At 41.2% G+C, this 21,609-nt stretch overlaps 1 protein-coding gene across 1 annotated transcript in view; it reads right to left on the reverse strand.

The window, feature by feature from the left end:
* Positions 1 to 21,609, reverse strand: part of Dchs2 (dachsous cadherin-related 2) — a 238,144-nt gene that overhangs the window by 91,473 nt on the left and 125,062 nt on the right. Inside the window, exons 3-4 of the mRNA XM_029475593.2 lie at positions 19,738 to 19,969; positions 411 to 647 (exon numbers count right to left, since the gene is read on the reverse strand). Coding sequence (XP_029331453.1) covers positions 411 to 647; positions 19,738 to 19,969 — 469 coding nt within the window. The remainder of the gene's footprint in view (positions 1 to 410; positions 648 to 19,737; positions 19,970 to 21,609) is intronic.

Raw genomic sequence — 21,609 nt, forward strand, 5'->3', positions numbered from 1 at the left:
ATATGTAATAAAAATATTAAAAAAAAAATACATTACATCACCCTGCACTCACTCACTATGTAGTAACACTGAGTGGTAGATAGGTTGTCTGGAAAGCTACGCAAAGTAAGTGTGTGGATAGTAATTATAAAATATAGTAAGATGTATTTTTATTAAAAAATAAAAAGCACAGACACTTTGCACACCGTAATTATTATGTACTATGCATCCTTTTAAAAATATCCATTATTTTCTTATCAAAAGTTGTAAGAGGTGGAGACAACAGTGAAAGTACAATAATCAGGTCAAGGGGTGTGTTTTCTCATTTATTTAGCATGGACTGAAGGAAATACTTAAGGTTCTGTGACCTGATAAAACAGGCAAATATACAGTCAAGGACTTTGGGGCAGTGTTAAAAATTCAGCACTTACTCAAGGACTCTCTCGCCTTCACTGTCCCCACGAGCGTGTCTTCTGGCGCATCTTCATAAACTGAGAAGGTGTACTTGGGCCTTTCAAACTCCGCCGGAGCCAGCGTGGTCTGCATGATGTGGATGGTGACATCAGCGTTAGTGGCAGCTGTGAGCCCACCACCGTCTCGAGCACAGACCATCAGAAAAATGGTGGTGGCTTCCAAATGGCTGAGAGTTGATGCTAAGTAAATAATGCCTGGGTAGGGAAACAGAATCAACCAGTTGGCAATGTGCAATGAATACTGATGGCCGTGCGTGGTCTAGAGACTCTACCGTATCATGCTTAATTTTATGTGTGCACCTGACTGGGTCTTTGGTTTCCCCATTTGGTCATACAGCATTCTGAGCATGTGTCAAACAGTGTTTGGAGATGAGGTGAACATTCAAAACCAAAGACAGAATACAATAGCTTTTTCTCTGGAATGTAGGTTTTCTCCAATTAGTTGAAGGCCTGGATAGAACCTTAGAGCTGACACACCTCAAATCTTGGAACATGCCAGCCCCCAAAACTACATGAGCCGATATCTTGTAATAAATCTCTTCATGTCCTACTGGGTGCTTGGCTGGACAATTTGAATTGACACGTTGATTTTGCACAGAGGAATTTGAGCATGCTTGTATGGGGTGTCCAAATTCTTCCAAGCAATAATTTCCTAGAGTTTAACCATTAGGCATTTCAGGGGCATGTCACCTCATCACAAGGATTTGTGTTGTCCCTTTTCTCACTATTATATTAGCAATGACAGATAATGAGAATAACAGGGTAGAGGTCTCCCTTTTCTAATGTGGAGTTAACACATGTACAGGGTGCTCACAGCCTACCCAGATGTCAGGATCCTAAGAAGGTGAAGTTCAAAGTCAACCTGGGCTACTGTGATGGTTAGCTCTGTCAACTCTATACAACTTTAAATCACCAAGAAGAGAGCATTAGTGAGGGGGAAGCTAGATCGGGCTGAACTGTGGGTGTGCCTTTGAAGAATGGTCTTAACTGATGTAGGAAGGCTGAGCCAGAAAGTGGGCAGCACCGTGCTCAGGTGTGAGGCCCTGAAATACTAAGAGCAGAGACAGTTGGCTAAGCACTAAACATACATACATTTATCTCTATCTGTATTGGGCGGGATGTGAGCCACTGCCTCAAGTCCCTGTCCCAACTTCTCCATAAGAGCGGACTTAATCCTAGAACTGTAGGCCAAATGAATCCCCTCGATAGGTTGCTTTGGGTCGGGGTATTTTATCACAACAAGATAAATTGAACCAGAAAAACACCTAGAGTGTTTAAAAAAAACCAGCTGGGATACATAGAATATTATCCATGAATGAATGAATGAATGAATGAATGTTTCAAAAAATTTTAATTCCTGTTCCTAAGTCTCTAAAAGTTAATATAATCATCTAATATCTCTACTTTCCTTTTCCTCCACGTTTATTGCGATACAAATGATACATTAGATTATGCCAGTTCAAGGTGTAGAATGTTTTCATCTTTCTTTGATGGTCTGTCAAAGCACACAAAACTCATTCCACAGATTTTTATTACAAATACTTCCAATCTGGTTTTGGTATAGTTTGTAAACTTATAAACTATAAGTTGCTTCATTACTCAAGCCTGGCACTGTCTGGAAGGTTATAGAACCATTTGGGAGTGGAGCTAGGGTGGAGAAAGTGGATCTGGGGGAGGCTGGCCTTAAGTTTAATTCTCGGTCCCCAGCTTTTCCTTTGCTGCCTGTTCCATGTAGAGAGGAGCAGGCAGCCTTGAGGTCCTGCTGCCATCACCGTCTGTGCCACTCTGACACCACTCCTTTCCCACCCTGATGGGTGTGGTCTCAAACCATGGGCAAAGTAATTCTTCCTTCTTTCAGCTGAGACCAGTCAAAAGGTTACAGAAAGATGTATTAGTAGGTATGAATGGCTACAACAAAAATAACTAGAGGTTCCTCACATCAAATCTTAACCCTGTGTATTTTAAAACCTATCCCTCCTATATAGGATATTTATCCATAGGGAATATTTCACCATAGCACGTTGCAGTTTGTGTCACAAAACAGACAATCAGACTGCCTTGATTCTTGGTGAAATTGTCTGACCTGGGATTCCTAGGAGTCTGCGTCTTGTGAACTTGCTTAAGATGGCTGATGAGAGATAGTTCCGTGTAAGTTGAATGGCCAGCTTGACTATGTGATAGACCCAGAGCACGAGTTCACTCTCTGAGTTTTCAAACATTCATCTTTCTCTCGCACTCAGCAACTGAATGAAGTTTGTGATGCTTTTGCTTTTAAGTCCCTGCCCTCAAATGCTATGAACGTTAGATTTCTGATTCTATATGCTAATTTTATGTTCTCAGCACTGGGCCTACTTGTGAATGATTTTGATTAAATCTTAACAGAAACAGACTCTCACATAGACCTGGCGTCTTAGACATTTTCCATATGAGGAGCTGGTTCACAGAGGCAAGGCAAGGCATCCACGCTTAGAGTTTACAGAATAATAAAAGACCATGGAGACAGATTCTTAGACTCAGATACAACTGCCTTCACAGCCTTGTTCTGTCAAGTCAGTGCTGGCCTTGAACAGTCTCATAACCCTTCTGAATCTATTTATGACCTGTAAACAAACTGCAGAATGACAGCACTTAGTGTGCAGATAGGCTGTGAGGCTCAATTAAACAGCATATGCAAACTTATGGCTTATTACAGGTCTGATCTACATGGACTCTGTGCTACAACATCAGCTCTCTTCCCTTCACGCTAAGGACTATAGGGTTAGGTGAATAATTCAATGTAGCAGGAAAGTACGATCATTTATGGTGAGTAATTAATTTAAAACTTTATGCATACAGGGAAACATGAGGCAATCAGAGGAACATCAATATTCTATAAAACCCTGTGGGAAAAAGTACATAAGAAATTGACCTAAAGAGCCAACCAGGGACTCATCCGTCCTCACAGATTGCCTACCAAGTCACAAAGATGAATTCTGGAGGAGGCCATAATGGCCCTTCTCATACTAGCAGAGTCCACTTCCTCAGTAAACTGACAATTTTATATAACCCGATCTTAGATCGTAGACAGGTGTGCATTTTCTATTTATCTTACTCTTGTGGATGGTTCTATCACCTATATTCTTTATGGGTTCATACTGTGTCCATTAAAGTTAATATTTTAAAAGCACTTAAAAATTCTCCCTAACTTTATAAACCTAGATACTAATATGAGCAGTTGGCATGCGTGTTGGCCCACAGCTCCCACTTGAGAGCCCCCAGTTCCCTGTCAATGGACTAGGCTGAAAAACCAGAGGCTCCATCTCTTCTTTCACATGACCACATGAAAAGGTCTGAAGTTCAAGAGAACCAACTACACACATTTACTCCCTTGAAGCAAAAGGAAAATCTTTCATAAAGCGAGACCAAAACCCTTTGAATACCTTGACCTGTGTTGTTTCTGTTACTTGAGTGAATGAACGGAAGAAGTCACAATTTTTGGCAATGACAGAGCCAAGAATCCTATATTATCTGAAGGCAAGGTCACTATAAAGGCAGCAGAATAGGTTGAAAAGTCTGCTCCCAAAACAGGTATATACTTGCAACCTCTGAAGTAGGCTTTTGTACTAGGGTCTCTGCGTGAAACTGAAGGCTTTCAATAATAACTAGAGTTCTTCTAAGAAGAAGTGAACCAAGAAGACTCAGATGGAAAGAAGACCACGTAAGGATGAAGGCAAGGTTGGAGGTATGCTGCCAAGATCCAAGAATTGCTACCAGCCACTAAAACCTACCCAGGAAACACAACATTTAGTTTTCAGGCATCAAGCCCTTGACACCTTTGTTGTTGTTGTTGTTGTTGTTGTTGTTGTTGTTGTTAGATGTTTGGCCTCCAGAACTGTGAGTCAGTACCATTCTGTTATTTAAGGTCACTTGGTCTGTGGCACTTTGTTACAGCAGACCTGGGGAGCCAACTCAGAGAGTTAGCACCTGGCAGAGCATGGTCCTCTGAACCATAGAGCCTTGGCTGACAGGAATGGCTTGAATTATTTTACATAGGCCCCTTCTCTTCTGTGGATTACCTTCCAGTTGGGGACATCACACAATCCATTCAGGCAAAATGGTCAATATGGGCAGAATTTGGATAAAATTCAGAGACACATCGAAAATGATCAATCAACGGTGTCAAATGATAGGATTAGCACAAATTTAATTTAAAGACCTTGACTAACTTTATGTGGTTATAGAACTGAGCCATGCCTCGTGGTTTAAATATTCTGAATGAGGCAAGCAGAAGAAATTGACTTCATAGTGAGAAAGGGGAAGAAGAAAGGAGAAACAGAAGAGGCAATGGGTCATTTCAAAACGACTTTTCTTGTAAAGATTAAAGCAAAAGGGAATTCTTTGTCACATTGGCTAAAATTGCCTGATTTGTGGGTCAGATCATGACCTCTCTCTTGACATTGTTCAAGGAGTCATCATGTGTGGTACCATGTTGGTTTGGTCTGTGGAGCCTAATACAGAGTCAATGGCCCTGTACAGATTTGACTTAATGATATTCATTATTATTAATAGACTAGAGTTCCATATTCTTACATCTTCAAAAGCATACCATCTTCTTCTTCTTCACAGGAAGATTCTGATGATGGCTACAAACTATTTTTGAAATATTTAAAAATAAGGTTAAATATACATAATGAAGTCATGTTTACATTATTGCTGTTCTTTTATGTGTATTTAAGGTTCGGTGGCTAAAGAAAATTATAGTCTTTATAGAGAAACTTGTGTGTGTGTGTGTGTGTGTGTGTGTGTCAGTTGTAACCAAAGGTTGACTCATACATGTGTCTCAGTGCTGCTATAATTACCATCCAGAAAATAAACAACAAGATAACTGACAGATGCTGCTTGAATAATAAAACAGAAGCCTGATTTATTTCGGTACTTTAGAGAAAACAAAATTAGACAATGCGCAACTGATGCCAGTGTATCTGGGTAAACTGGTGAAAAATGAAATCTAACTTCTCCATTTGTTGTTTCCTTGACCATCTTTCTCGGATGAACTCTGCCCATCTGAAGTTTCCCACTGTATCAGGATGCACTGATGCCTGCTCCACCTAACCATCTCACAGGAGACAGGCCGCAACACTCCCTGAGCATCCAAGGCTCCCTGGAAGACACAGAGCACTAGTGGCATCTACCCGCTGGAGTTCTGCAGAGATCAGGTATCAGTTATGCATGAGGCAGAGGTAAAGGCACGTCCAATTTGCCTCAATATGGAATATCTAAATGCCCACACACATTGCTAAGGACCCTATATAGGTGCAGAAAGGAAAGGGTTATTACTGTCATCTAATACATTAACTCCCTGTTTTTCATACAGGTTTTTTGTTTTGTTTTGTTTTGTTTTTGTTTTTCGAGACAGGATTTCTCTGTATAGCCCTGGCTGTCCTGGAACTCACTCTGTAGACCAGGCTGGCCTCGAACTCAGAAATCCGTTTGCCTCTGCCTCCCAAGTGCTGGGATTAAAGGCATGTGCCACCATGCCCAGCTTCATACAGATTTTTTTTTCACATTTTTTAATTAGGTATTTTCTTCATTTACATTTCAAATGCTATTCCAAAAGTCCCCCATACCTTCCCCTCCACTCCTCCCCCCCCCACTTCTTGGCCCTGGTGTTCCCCTGTACTGAGGCATATAAAGTTTGCACGACCAATGGGCCTCTCTTTCCAGTGATGGCTGACTAGGCCATCTTCTGATTCATATGCAGCTAGAGACACGAGCTCCAGGGGTACTGGTTAGTTCATATTGTTGTTCCACCTATAGGGTTGCAGACCCCTTTAGCTCGTTGGGTGCTTTCTCTAGCTCCTTCATTGGGGGCCCTGTGTTCCATCCTATAGATGACTGTGAGCATCCACTTCTGTGTTTGCCAGGCCCCAGCATAGCCTCACAAGAGGCATAGCAAGGGTGTGGAAACTTTTTAAAGAAACTGTTCAGGGCCCAGAAATATATTATCCTGAGTTACTTTGGCTTTAATTACCTTAAAAAAGAAGATTTGTTCAGATTCTACAATTTACTTCAAATATGTAACATCAGAGATAGAAGTAATTGGATGGGCTGGAGAGATGACTCTCAGGTTGTAAAGACAGATCACAACCACTGTAACTCCAGCTCCAGAGAATCCAACTTCCTCTTCTGGTGTCTATAGGACACCTGCACATATGTGCACACACAGATACACAAACACATTCACATGTACACACACATAAAGAACAGGCAGACCATAGGTAGATAGACAATTTTTGATAAAAGTATTTGAAAACATTCCTTCCCAAAGCGTCAACTACTTAGTTAAAAGAACTTGTCAGTTCTGTTTCTTTTTTCAATCTCAATGTGAAATTCTGCTACCAGTTACCTCCCTTCTGTGGGTGACTTGAATCTTAAGCATATGGTGCTCCCCAAACACACAAAAACACCTGGCATTCAGTGACATTGGCATGCCCTCTGAAGACCTCCTCTAAGTCAGCTATTTTTATCTTTTTAAGAAATCAAGTTTTAAACCGTGCAGCCAATATTTTCTACATCTGTATGTGAGAAAACCCAGAACTTTAATAAGAAAAATGACATGCTACAATTTTGACTTTCAAAGTAATATTTCCTCATGATGTTCACGGTCACGTACGTGAAATGACAACCAGGGGACATCAAGAATCAAGAACCACAGAAAGGAACCTCAGTGGGGATTATATGTTTCAGCACTGGTCCTCAGACTCCCTGCCCAAAAGCAGCTGCATTGTAAAATGTGACTACGGAGTCTCTGAAAGAATAAGTAAACAATAAAAGAGGCTAAAAAATTCATTCATGTGTGGAGACACTAAGCAGCATACTGCATTGCCACTTGACTTAGATATTCTGCCAAATTCTGGTGATCTTGAAGGAGCTTTCCCTTTAATGACTCTGTGGTGTTCAGAGGGCAGAAGACCAGACCACAGTCTCCTCTGGGTAGGAAGAGGCTGGGGATTGAAAGTCTATCCAGGATTTGTCTGATAAAATTATCCCACAAAGTTTCAGTTGAAAGATGAACTAGAAATAAATGACTTCATCTCCAATTGGGCTGCAAAGAAAATTGTCTGATTTGAAACTCAATGCTAGAGATAGTAAACATTTCTTTTTTTGAGAATTCCTGAATGTGAAACAGATCTTGTATTCATCTGAAGTCTGGATTAACAATACAGATAATGTGGAAAAAATTGAAGCCAAAGAAAAAAATGTAAGTGGTATAGACGTAGCACTGGAGATGAACTGAATGATAAAGCATAGGCCAGACATACAGGATGCCTGGGGTTCCATGGTGTGTGTGTGTGTGTGTGTGTGTGTGTGTGTGTGTGTGAGAGAGAGAGAGACAGACAGACAGACAGAGACAGAGAGACAGACAGAAACACAGACAGACAGGATATAAACGAGAACAGATATGTCCCTAAGGCATTTGAACAAAAGCAAAACACAAGTGCTTTCCAGAGGAACCCACCTTCATTCCCAGGGTTCAAAGAATTCTCTCAGATAAAGATCCAAGCTCACCATTCAAAAAGAAAAAGGAAGAATGTGGAATTACATTAGCATAGATGAATCTGAGAAATAATGGTGGATTTAACTAGGAAATGACTTTAAGAAAACAGACAAATGCTAGAGTTAAGACAAAAGTTTCGAAGTTAATTCAGTCATGCATTCCTTGTAGGAAACGGAATGCGGGCAGGGGAGATGGACCCATCAGTGAGGCTCAGATCCCCAGCGTGCATGGAAATGCCAGCGTGGAAGCATGAGCCAGGATCCTAGTGCTGGGAGATGCAGGCGGAGGTCAGCCTTTCTCAGCAAGTCAGCCAGCTCCAGTGTCAGTGAGAGAACCTGGCTCCAAACTGAAGTCCAGAGCTCTAGAAGACAGTGGATGAAAACCTCTGACTTCCACATGTATGCACACAGACATTCACTCGCATCTATATATATACACACACATGCACACACATATAAACATACACAGATACACACAGATACACACAAAAGAAACAATACTTCTAAAATACCCTCCAGTTAGTTACATCTGCTCTACTTTACTGCTTTGTTCCTATGGACCGTCCTCATATACCTGGATTATCATAAGATCTAGATTTTCTGTTTAAAATTTCGACTCCCATTATCTACCTAGGATACTGCACACATATCAGCTTTATCACCTCACATCAGTGATCTAAACTCTCACCTTATACCTTAATCCTAGCAATATCCAGGCTTATGTCACTCTGTCACAAACTGCCCTCTCAGTGGCACAGCCAACCTGTCCTTGTCAGATGAGATCATCTTCTGCTGTCATTAACTGTGTAGAAACTAAGAAGACAAAACACAGTTCATTAGATGTAATCACAAAAAATGACTTTTAGCCCTCCTGTTTAAATTTATGTGGGGCAGTTGGTTGCTCTTCCTCTGTTCCAAAGTCAAAATTCAGGAGTCTTCAATGACTTCAATAGTCGCTCTCAATCAGTTATGTTAAATCCCTTATGTTACTCAAGGCCTCTGTACTAGCTGGTTTTGTGTGTCAACTTGACACAAGCTGGAGTTATCACAGAGAAAGGAACCTCCATTGAGGAAATGCTTCTGTGAGATCCAGCTGTAAGGCATTTTCTCAATTAGTGATCAAAGGGAGAGGTCCCGTTGTGAGTGGTACCATCCCTAGGCTGGTAGTCCTGGGTTCTATAAGAAGACAAGCTAAGCAAGCCAGAGAGGCAAGCCAGTAAGCAGCACCCCTCCATGGCCTCTGCATCAGCTCCTGCCTCCAGGTTCCTGCCCTGTGTGAGTTCCTGTCCTGACTTCCTTTGGTGATGAACAGCAATGTGGAAGTGTAAGCTAAATGAATCCTTTTTCTCCCCAACTTGCTTCTCAGTCATGATGTTTTGTGCAGGAATAGAAACCCTGACTAAGACAGCCTCCATCTTAACTTAACAAAACATAGAAGACATCAATCAGAACTCTAACTTTACATGGCATTTAGGTAGGGAAGCATGCTCCATGTCAGAAATGACTGGCTTATTCTCTTGCCTGTTGATTACCTCTTGTCCTCACCTCTCACTGGAGTATCTGAATTTCACAGTTGAAGTGAGGGGAGAGGATAAAGAGTGTGTGGGCAGTGTCATAGCAACCTACCATAAAGATTTCTTAGACTGGGAACTTGCTTAAAAGTCATTTTCTTTTCCAGGTATCGTGTCAATCTGCTTTCTATTCCCAAAACAAATACCCAAGAAAATCAACTTGAAAGGGTTTAGTTTAGATTATACTTTTGGCTCAATACAGGTCATAGGCAGGGTAGTACAGCTCCTGATTACATCCCAGAAGTTGTGTTTTGTCCCCTGGTGAGCTTTCTGTAATGACAGTAAGACATGATCCTATCGGAAAAGTAGAATGCGAGTGATAGAATGCTGGGATGTACCATATGGCTAGTTTTCCCTTGGCCCTGTTATTATTTGGCCTGTTGGGAGACATTCCTCTACAATGACAGCAAATGACAGAGGAAGAAAAGACAGAGAAAGAATATGGAATGCAGTACTAAGATCCCCTTCAAAGGCAGCCACCAAGAAATTTATATCCCTCCTTAGGCCTTGTCTCCTAGAAGTTCTGTCAGCTCTCAGTAGCGCACAGGCTGTGGACCAAGCTATAAACAAATGGGCCTTGGAAGGATGCTCAAGAGACAAATAGTAGAGAATACTACTTTGGCTACCTTGAGGTTAGCTCTATTACTTCTAATCTGAAGCTGCCTTAGTGGCGTCTTCATTCAGAATGTTTGTTACTGCTTCTTGTCTGGGAAGAATTGGAGGCGTGCCCTGTGGTCCTTAAAAGGCAGAACCTAACAACAACAACAACAGCAACAACATTTTTTCTCTCTCTCTCAGAATGTACTAAAACCAAGAGAAACATTGAGCTCTGTTCAACCCTGCAAGCTTCTGGAATGTGGTTTGTCTCCACTTCAGAAACGACTCCTTTATTCTGCTGCCAGTCATTTTTTTCCCTTCAGATTTCTCAGATGCCTGCCAGACATGAGTCTTCTGTTTTCCCTGTTATTAACTCAGGGAGCATGTACTAGGTTCTCTGAACAGTCAGTAAGGTGCAGGTAACTCGCCCCAGAGAAACCTGTAAATCAACAGCAGCTCCCTGGGATCTATCAATCATTTCTCTCCAATCTGCCAACCTCCTAGACCTTTAACAAGATGGGTCTCCTTCATATAACCCACACCACATTTGCACCCTGTGGAATGCGGAGCTTGGTGCTAACTTTACAGATCAAACTGATATTTCAGTTTTTTGTTATAAATATCTAAGATTGGCCACCTCCAGATCTGCTTCTCTGATATCATCAGGTTTTCTCCTGATGCCATACCAATTGGAGCTGTCCTGAGAAGTGCCATAGCCCATGGTCCCTCTGTCCCATAATACCTTGTATGGCTATCCTAGATTTTGTTGAGTTCTGTGTTCAGTACATAGAGATTTCCCTGAGTTATTATTTCTTGTGGAAGACACATAGAGTCTGCTTAATGAGGAAGAGTGCCTGAGAATGCAACTCAGTGACAGGGCATGTGTTTAGTACATGTAAGGCCCTTGGTTCAATCCCAGAACCCTTAGACACACATACACACAGAAAGAGATAGGGGAGGTGAGGTATTGAAAAACAAAAGAATGTTCCTTTTGTCTGCAGAAAGTGTTTTGTTGTCTTTTAGTGTGCTGACCCAAAGGAGAGTCAACTGAGGAGTCCAGGAAAGCAGTAAGAAGGAAATAACCTTTGGGGAAACACTCCCGAGTCTAGGAAATTTTGTTGAGTGAGCATCCATCACATGAAAGAGGAGAGAATCAATGAAGCTGTGAATCTGTAGACCAAACATTTGAAACCTGCACTTTCTCTAAAAACTTTAACACACACACACCTGGAAATCTAGGACAGTCTGAATGTTTGAATTCAGCCTTTTTTGTAATTTGAGGTGTGTGTGTGTGTGTGTGTGTGTGTGTGTGTGTGTGTGTGTGTGTGTTTGTGTATGTGTGTGTATGGCGTGACTCCATATATTTGTCTGTGGGCATGCATACGCATTAGTACATACATCTGCTTGGGCTCACACATAAAGAGCCTTGAGCTCCATGCTGGGTGTCTTCACCAGTTTCTTCTCCATCTTGGTTTTTGAGATCGAGGTTTTGTCAAACCTGGAGCTCTTCTGGCTAAACTGGCTGGCTACTAAGTTCCAGGAACCTTGTCTCCACCTCTCCAGTGCTGAGAATACAGGTGCACGCCACTGTGCCCAGTTTTTGCATTGGTGGGTGCTGATGACCCAATTCAAGTCTTCATGCTTCAGCAGGAAGCACTTTATCAATGAATTGTTGAGATCAACAGTCTTAAACAATATTAACTGTACTAATTACTGAAAGGGACAGTAAACATCTATATACAATATATGTGCCACATATAAAATATAATTATATACATTTTTGCATACTATATAGTAAAATAATAAAAAGCCCTGTTAGTGCATGTTGGCCAGCTTGAAATTTGTACCACTGTATCTTAATACTTTAAAGCACAGTGATTGGCTCCCATTTTTATGACCCTTGCAATTCATCATTAAATATTGGTTCAAGGACCAACCGCAACCTTGAAAACCAAACACCACTAAATTTATAGAACACTGATTATTTTGTGTTTTAGTAAGGATTTGGATTTACATACTGTGTTGATCTGTTTTCATTTTTAATTTGACAAACCTAGAATCACCTGCAAAGAGTGTCTTAGTGAGGAATTATCTAGACCATGTAGGTCTGTGAGTATGTCTGTGGGGTGCCGTCTTGATTAGTTGATGTGGAAAGAGTCAGACTTTTATGGGCATCACCATTTCCCTGGCAAGAGATACTGAACAGTACCAGAAAGCAGAAAGTTAGCTGAGAGGCACAGAGCAAGTGAGGATGTGTGTTTTGCTCTTGTCTGGGATCAAATATTTTGGAAGAGACAAATCACTCTTAAACATATTGGAAATCCTCACTATAAATTAATCTGTGGGTAATTACTTAAGTTGTAAAATGGTCTTGTGAGAAAGAATGAAAATAAGAAAAGTCAGAACTATCTCCTAATATGTAACATGAAATAAATAGTTAACCCCCCCCCGAAATAGTAGTAACCCAAGCTGTAGAATAGCAACATTAATTCCTTATTAATTATTGGTACCTCCAAAGTCTCTTTTTTTTCATTTTGTGTCAATATAAAATTTTACCAACCATTTGGGGTATAAGTTGTAGTAGCAGAAAGGACTAGAATAGACATGTTACTTTGGATTGAGAACCAAACAACATCTTATGAAAAATACATTTATTGCAATATTTCACAATAATTTTAATTAAACAATGAGTTTAAAAACCAGGAGTTTAGTGCTTCGAACAGGCTTGTATAGGAAGCCATAAAGAGAGATCTTTCTTATCCCTACTTACTTGAATAAGAGAATCTGTGTTTATCTTAACTTTTTCCTTTAGCTTAAAAACAGTCCCAATGATAGAAAGAACGCAGGAATGGTAGTTCAGTAAGAAAACCAAATGTTGGGTTTATAACTTTGTGAATAAGTCAAATTCATAGGGTATCTGAACTCCGAGTTTGTACATAGATATCTAAAAATCCTGTTTATCTACTCAGAATAGTAAAGAAACCTCCCACAGGTCTAAGTCTCTGGCATGTCCAAGAGACATCCCCAACCCTGCCCACAGCTGATTTCTGTTCTCTCTCCTTCCTCTCCCTACACCTGATCCCCCTTTCCCCATTCCTCTCCCCATCTCCTTTCCCACCCAATTCCCTCCCTCTATCCACTTCTGATATCTATTTTATTTCCTCATCTAAGAAAAAATTAAGTATTCTCTCTTGGGTCATATTTATTTGGCTTCTTTGGGTCTGTGGATTGTAGCAGTGTCCTATACTTTATGGCTAATATCCACTTATCAGTGAGTACATACCATTCATGTTCTCTTGGGTCTGTGTTACCTCACTCCAAATGATTATTTTTTTCCAGTTCTATCCATTTGCCTGAAAAATTCATGATCTCTTTGTTTTTAATAGCTAAATAATATTCCATTGTGTAAATGAATCACATTTTCTTTATCTTCAGTTGATGGACATATAGGTTGTTCCAGTTTCTGGCTATTACAAATAAAACTGCTATGAACATAGTGGAGCATGTGTCCTTGTATTATGGTGGAGCATCTTTTAGGTATATGCCCAGGAGTGATATAGCTGTGTCTTGAAGTAGAACTATTTCCAATTTTCTGAGAAACTGCCAAATTAATATCCATAATAATTATACATGTTTGCACTCCCACCAGCAATGAAGGAGTGTTCCCCTTGGTCCACAACCTCACCAGCATGTGCTGTCTCTTGAGTTTTTGATCTTTACCATTCTAATGTGTGTAAGATGGAATCTCAGAGTCATTTTGATTTGCATCCCCCTGATGACTAAGGACGTTGAGTGTTTCTTAGCCATTTGAGATTCCTCTGTTGAGAATTATCTGTTTAGCTGTGCACCCCATTTTTAATTGGGTTATTTGTGTCTAACTTCTTGAGTTCTTTATTGAGACCCATCCCATGGGCAAGAACCAACCCCTGGCATGATTCATGTTACTCTGTTATGCTTACAGACAGGAGCCCAGCATAACTGTCTTCTAAGAGGCTCCACTCAGCAGCTGATGGCAACAGATGCAGAGACCCACAGCCAATCATTAGATGGAGCTCAGGGAGTCTTGATGAAGAGTTGAAGGAAGGACCGAGGGACCTAAAGAGGACAGGGACTCCACAAGAAGACCAAAAGAGTCAAGTAACCTAAACCCTTGGGGCCTCCCAGAGACTGAACCACAAATCAAAGAGAGAGCCTGGCCTGGATATAAGCCTCCCTAATATATATATGGGGACCAGTTGTACAGCTTCATCCTTATGCAAGTTCCCCAATAACTGGATCAGTGTTGGCTCCTAACTTGTTGTCTGCTGGTGGACTCCATTCCTCTAGCTGGGTTGCCTTATCTGGCCTTAGTGGGAGAGGATGTGCCCAGTCCTGCAGTGATTTAATGTACCAGGGTGGAGTGATACCTGAGAAGGCTCCCACTTCTCAGAGGAAAACAAGAAGGGAAATGGGGGAGGAGTTTTGCAAGGGAAAAACTGGAAGAGGGGGCAAATGTTGGGATATAAAGTAAGTAAATAAGTAAATTAACAAAATATATTTAAAAGTTTATGAGAGACATGATCTTATCCACCTTTTCCATATATTGCCTATCGCTACTTTTGGGCATATCACCAGATTCCTTCTAGTTTACTTTTTCTTTTGCTCAGTGAAGCAGTGGATTTGTAAAGAACTTTCCATCTCTGCGAGTCTATGATCTCCTACTGAAAGCACTCATGAGAAAATTCTCTAACATGCCTTTGTTTCCTTTGAAAGTAACATTTACTCATTAGGTGCTCGTGATTAATTTCAGAGTCTGTCTTGCATGTACAAGAAAAAATATTTATTTGGCATGAGCAGACTCACAGCCCTTATAAAATGAGGTATGGTATTAATTTATTAAGTGCACAGCAGAGCATCAAATGTTACGCACAGGAGAGTGGCAATCAGGAAGAATTATGAGAATCATTGCATGGTAAGAAATCTGATCATAAAACTAACATTAGGAGAAAAAAGTCTTCTCTGGAAACAAAGAAAAATAGCCTTGCTACATTATTTATCATCCATACTGAAGTCCTCACAACCCATACAAAGGAAAAATCGCAATAACACTGGGTGCTGCTGCCCTGGGCTGGCAGGTGGCTACCCATTTGATTCCTTATTCTTCTATAGTACGAAGCTTAAATTTTGTTACACTACAACTAAACTTAGGTAGAGCAGCTTAACCTTATTCCTGTAAGCACATGTCTGCCTGCGTTAGTCACTGGTGCGCCCCACACAGCTAGGGCAGTATCTGGTATATTAAACATTGTGAATGTGTTGCACAGGTGGTCCTGCTTATATTCTTATGCCTTAAGTAGATGAGCTACACATTCATGTGTGTGTGTGTGTATGTGTGCACATGTGCTTGTATGTATGTGTGTATGTATGTGTGTGTGTGTGTTTGTGTTTAGATCAGAGTTCTACATTATATGTTTTCCTCTGTAGCTCTACACCTTAGTTTTTGAGAAAATGTCTCTCACTGAACTGGCAGCCAGCAAGCTCCCAGGAGCCTCCCCTTGGCATATATAGCCCCATATAAGATTATAGACACTAAATTTGGCAACTAAGTTGCTCTTAAATGAAAAGTAATTAGGTAAATAAGAGGGAATCACAGCTATTTGATGGCTGTTTTATGCTACTATGACAAGTACATCAAAATGGAGGCTTCTGCTTGTGATGGCACTTGACAGCTTGGAAAAACATATGCTAAAGAGACAGAGGCAGGAGGATTACAAGTTGGAGGCTTGCAAGGATTTCATATTGGGTCAACAAGATGGTTTGCAGCCAAACATGAACACTTGAGTTCACCACACAGAAAAAGGAGAGAATTGTGCTTTGAAACTTGCTCCTTGAGCTCCATATGTGGCCATAGACACACACACACACACACACACACACACACACACACACATAGTAAAAACAGTGTTACACAGAATAAATCATATCTACATGGAATTTATAAATAGAGTAAAATACAGGCAAGGAGAGCTATTAATAAATCTCCCTGTGTTTCTTCCTCTTGAAACTCAAAACAGAGTGGCCAGCTTCTTGCCCACATCAAAGCAAGCCAGTGGACTGAGAAAGAGAGCAGCAAACGCTCCAGTCAGAACCTCTCGCCCCATGCCTGAATGCAGTCTACAAAAATGTTCTCTGGTTGAGCAACAAACATAGAAAACCAGAAACAGGACAGGAAGATAAACCCACAAGAGAAGACAGCCATGACACTGACACATCCACTTCCAGTTTCCTTCAAAATAGTTCTTTTCCCAGAAGAGAACATAAGTTTTCAAGGCACGCATCTTGGTTGTGGCAGAAACAGATTGACGAGTGATCTCTTCCTTTAGAAAACACAAACCTCCAACACAAATTACATAAGCTTTCACATAGCATGCCTGGGAAAAATAAAAAAAATTCATCCAAATGAAGAGTGAATGAGACAAAAGCAAGAGAGTGGGGTCCTGCAGAGACAGGTGAGCATTTTGAGGGCCAGTGGTCAGATAAGCTGACTCAATGAGTCTATGACTACACTATCTTCCAAGCTATGCAGGAATTCAAGCTCCAAAGGGAGAATCTTAATCAGGAGAACTGAGACTAGATTGAAAAAAAAAAGAAAAAAACCATTGTAAACAGAACCGTCTCACCCTTGAAAAGAAATTAATAAAGACAAAGACAAAAGGAAGAGAGAAATACTGAAGTGTTCACACAGGTTGAGAGTCAAGAAAAAAGAAAAAAGAGTGGGAGAAAGGGACAGGGTTCCTGGTCATGCTATGTCACAGAGAGGATTTTTAAATCAAGTTTTGTTCCTTACTATTAACGGAATTCCCAGGCAAATCCTTGGGAGGTTGCAGTAGTAATTCAAACCACTTTACAACTATTTCTGTTGTCATTTATTCATTAATTCATTTATTTCACAAATATTTACTGATAGGATATCTCAGGACTTTTTTTTTATTGCTACTGACTTTGGTAGAAGTGGGCTTTATGATAAAAGAAAAGTCACTAAAACACAACAACTCCATAAGATGATGACCGTATTTGAGTACTTCACCTTCTTCTCTTCCTTGAGAACATCTGTTGGCAGAGCATGTGATATGGCCATTATGGAAAAACACATACTGAGAGCACACAGAGTCCAAAGTAGAAATCTGCTTCTGGGTATCTGTCCAGTGAAAATAAAGTCAGTCCACTAAGAAGACACTTGCTCTCTTCTTTGCTCTGTGGCATTATCCATAATGGCCCAGATCTGGAATGGCCTAAAGTTCCCACCAGTACATGGGCTGAGGAAAATGTCATGCATGTGTGCCAGGCTGCTTAGCCTTCCAGAGAATATAACGATCATTTATGTAAACATAGATATCCTGGAAGACACAGTGCTAAGTGGAAAGAGACATACTCAAAAACATCAACAATGACCTCACTTTTATGTGCGAGTCAAAAGAAAAAGTCAGTTTGACAGCAGCTGAGAACAAAATGGCAGTCATCAGGGACTAAGACTGAGGGAAACAAGAGGACATCGTAAAAGGGTATTTTGTGTCACTCAAGCAGGATAGGATTTCAGACTATCTATTGTACAGGATACTAACTATAATAATGTTTAGACCTGGTTGCCTTAAAGCAGATCTTAACTATGCTGACAACAAAGGTCTAGATGTATTTGGGGTAGCATATGAAGTCACAGACATCGATACACTACGGGTATTCTGAAAGCACACACTGGCTTCTTGGTTTCACCGTATGAACTTCTGGAACACAGTGGTACAGGTTGGAACTGCCCATTCCCTGGATAGCTGTTTCCCACAGCTAGCAGCAACACTGTTCCATTCTCTAAAGGTTAAAACAAAACACTACCAGCCCTCCTGGATCACTCACAATTAGTGACTACGTACAACCAAATTCCAAGTGCTCTTTGCCTGACAAATGTCTTCCACTCAAACACACAACCTTCAAATCTGCCAACAACAGTAACCCAAGGCTGCTTCCATTACAAATTTGGTCTTTGCTTTTAAAAAAAAAATCCCTCTGATGTGTCCCAAGATAATGGCCCACATAAAGTACTCTCCATGATTAGTAATGGCATTTGCTACATAGAGGGTGCCAGGAAGAGAGGCACGGGGCTGTCCATGGCCCACAGGGACAGAAAACTCTCCTGTGAACAGAATGCCTAACAGCTCATTCTTCAAGCTCTTCCGGGAGCAGGGGGTGGGGGCGGGATCTGGGATGGTGAATGTGATGTCTTTTCAAAACAATCCACTAAATGCTTTTAGATCCTGTCTTCTGATTATGGCTGACCTATATATTTTTGGCAATGTTACTGCCCTACGGGGCCTGACTATGACAGGCAGTTAAGGTCCTCAGTTAAGATGAATTTTGAAAAGGCCTAGATAAGCAGACTAATTCCCTACAAAGTATGTTCCTCTGATCTTGAAAACGTTAAGGGGACCACGTCAGTGAATTATTTTGAGCAAGGGAAATTTTGCCTTCTAAAGACCATGGGGCAAACAACTCATCCGCAGATGTTGTGTTACATGCCAGAGGGGGCACACCTTGCAGGCAGGAAGAGTGACTGTGTACTGGGGCTGGGTGGAAAGGCAAGCTAAGTGCACTGTGTGTCCTGTGTAGACAATGACTGGCTTGCCACACTATGTGTCCTGTGCAGACAATGACTGGCTTGCCATACCTGTGGTCGTCACAAACAAGACAATGTGCAATGTCTATCTCGGATTAGAATGTCCTCTTGGGGGATAACTTGTGAAGACATATAATACAGTATTAAAGTAAAGGTGTATTCTGACCACTTTTCAGATCTGGTAAAGAAATGAAAAAGACACCAAAATGTCGCTTCGGCTGATAGACTCATTTTGAAGCCAGAATATCTACAATTATCTCCAATGTTACTTGAAATCTTATGCCTTCTAATCAAATATTCCAAACGCTACTTTGATGATAACAAACATAAGAAAGAATACGTAATATCTGAAATACTTAAATTTCTAGAAAATTCAGATCACTGGGCTCCTTGGCAGATTAACAGTTACTGAATTTTGGGAAATAAAATGGACTTTAAAAAAGCTATTATTTCAGAAACAAAGAAAGAAAGAGCAATGGGTCTAAAGAAACACCAGTGCAAAGAATGGCATATAATGAGTTTTGCTCCATCACTGGCCTCTCAGTCACTGAAGAGGGGCTAAGTCACCCATAGATAAGATGCTCAAATAGACAGAGGGAGATAAGCCCTTGCAAAATATGCACACCTGGCTGTTTCTGCCCATTTACTGTCTTTAGTCTGCATGGCATCCTTCCAACACAGGATGATTGGCAGCACTATGAAACTGGGATCTCTAGAGATCCTGAGGTCTTGGCGAGCAGAGTCGAGACTCATCCAGGTCATGGCTAACAAAGCACCAGCCCACTTCAACAAACAATGGTGCCCTCTGGGTGGTCAAACCTTGCCACACCCCTCCTATTGACAAAACATTGCTATTTCTAATTTTTCTAATTTTGGCTGTTAAGTAGTTAAGAAGAGGCTTACCAGCAGAGGGCAAGGCTGTCCCTAGATCACATACCTGTAGTGGAGTCAATGGTGAAGAGAGACGACTGATCTCCTGGGATGAGTTCATAAGCCACTGCTCCATATATTCCAGAATCTCTGTCACTGGCAAGAACGTTGATGATCTCAGTTCCTGGTGGGGTCTGGCCACTGATGCTTGTCACATAAGTCGATGGGGTGAAGACAGGGTAATTATCATTCACGTCATCCACTTCTACCCGGACAAACGCCTGGGCACTAAGACCACCCTGTGAGATGAACAAGCAGTGATTACAACTGGGCTTCTGTGGACACTGGAATCCGATAAAATTAACAACAATCCCCAAATAGTGTAGTGTGGTATTGTGTGATGCCCCCCCCCCATTTGTGTGTGTGTTATTGAAATAAAATTACTAACAATGACCCTAAAAGAGACTTCTGAAGCAATAGCACACATATATTCATATAAATATATCTGGAGTTATAAACTCCTATCCATTATTATAGTAAGAAAATCTCATCAGGAAATGATTTGAGGAAGGGCAGCTACTGAAGGGAGCTAGACTTGTGGAATCTAGCAAAACAATGCCTATAATGTCTGCGGCCCTGTATGACCTGACTAGCTAACAGCCAGTAACTATTTCCACCACTAGACTCTTCATTTGTTTGAGCACGGTATTCTTGAGGTACAGAACACAGAGAAATCAAGGTGTGACTCAGCTTAAGGTTTCTTTCACATTGGCTAGCTTCCATGGTGCTGAAAGTTCACCTTACCAGCTGAGAGAAGTGACTCTCTGTCTACTCAGCTGTGAGCCATGTGAAGGACAGAAGCAACCACTCTGCAAAGGTGTGCTCCTTGATGCAGTGATGGCATGAATGTCATGGGAGATAACTAACCGCCTTCTGATCGCATTTCAAGGGATGCTCCACTAGTTGAAACCCCTACTTGGCAGCTTTATGGGGCCAAGAACCTATGGTTAGATTGTCTATAGGTCCTAGGAGAGAAAGCTGTACCACTACTTTGCTAAATTAGCATAGCTTAAACTGACTCCTGATGGTGACTTATGGTTACACCCACAGATCAGCGCATCTAAACCTCGTCAGAGACGCTTCTTTTGCAGTAGACAGGGATCAACATAGAAAAGCCACATTGGTCAAACTGTAGAAAATCAGAGACCTCAGAATGCTTACCTCTACTCTAAATGCATCTGTATCACACCCCCTCCTCCCCAGGATCAGAGAGCACTGTAGAAGAGTCGGCAGAAAGAAAGATTATCTTAAGAGCCAGAGACCATGGATGACTGATGTTTTACAGACACAACCAAGCAGTTAGACATATGAATTCACAGAGAGTGTGATGGTATACACAAAACGGTGCAAGCACAGCCCAGACAAAATTCCAGCATGGAGAGGGGAGGTGAGCATGGAGCCCCACCTCTAGCTACAGAGCTATTAGTAATTGACAGCTGCTGGGAGAGGAGCAGTCAGTATTCCTAAAAGTGCAGGCCCTGGTAGTTTGACCATACTCCAGTCTAAGGCTACATATCCAAGGGAATATGGGCAGAGCAAACTGTGCTTAATGGTTTTGGACTTTGTTTTCTAAGCAGACACAAAGTTGTGTGGATAGGAAAGGGAGAAGAAGGGGGGCTCTGGAAAGAGATGGGTTAAATATGTTCAAAATATATTATACAAAACTCTCAAAGAAATGATAAAGAGGGGTATCTTTCCTCCGCAGCCGCGTGGTTTGGGGATTCTGAGGTTTCCTGGTTTTAGAAAGGTTAAACAGTGCATAAAGCAGCGGGAGGTGCATCTCAGACTGTTTATTTCATGTTGGCTCCATCTAAAACCAAAGGGGAAGGAACAAATAAAATCGAGGGAAATCATCTCCTTGGATTTTCCCTGTTTTGAA

This window comes from Mus caroli, unplaced genomic scaffold, assembly GCF_978045245.1.
Source record: "Mus caroli unplaced genomic scaffold, Mus_caroli_1 scaffold_3, whole genome shotgun sequence".
In the NCBI taxonomy this organism is placed as follows: Eukaryota; Metazoa; Chordata; class Mammalia; order Rodentia; family Muridae; genus Mus; species Mus caroli.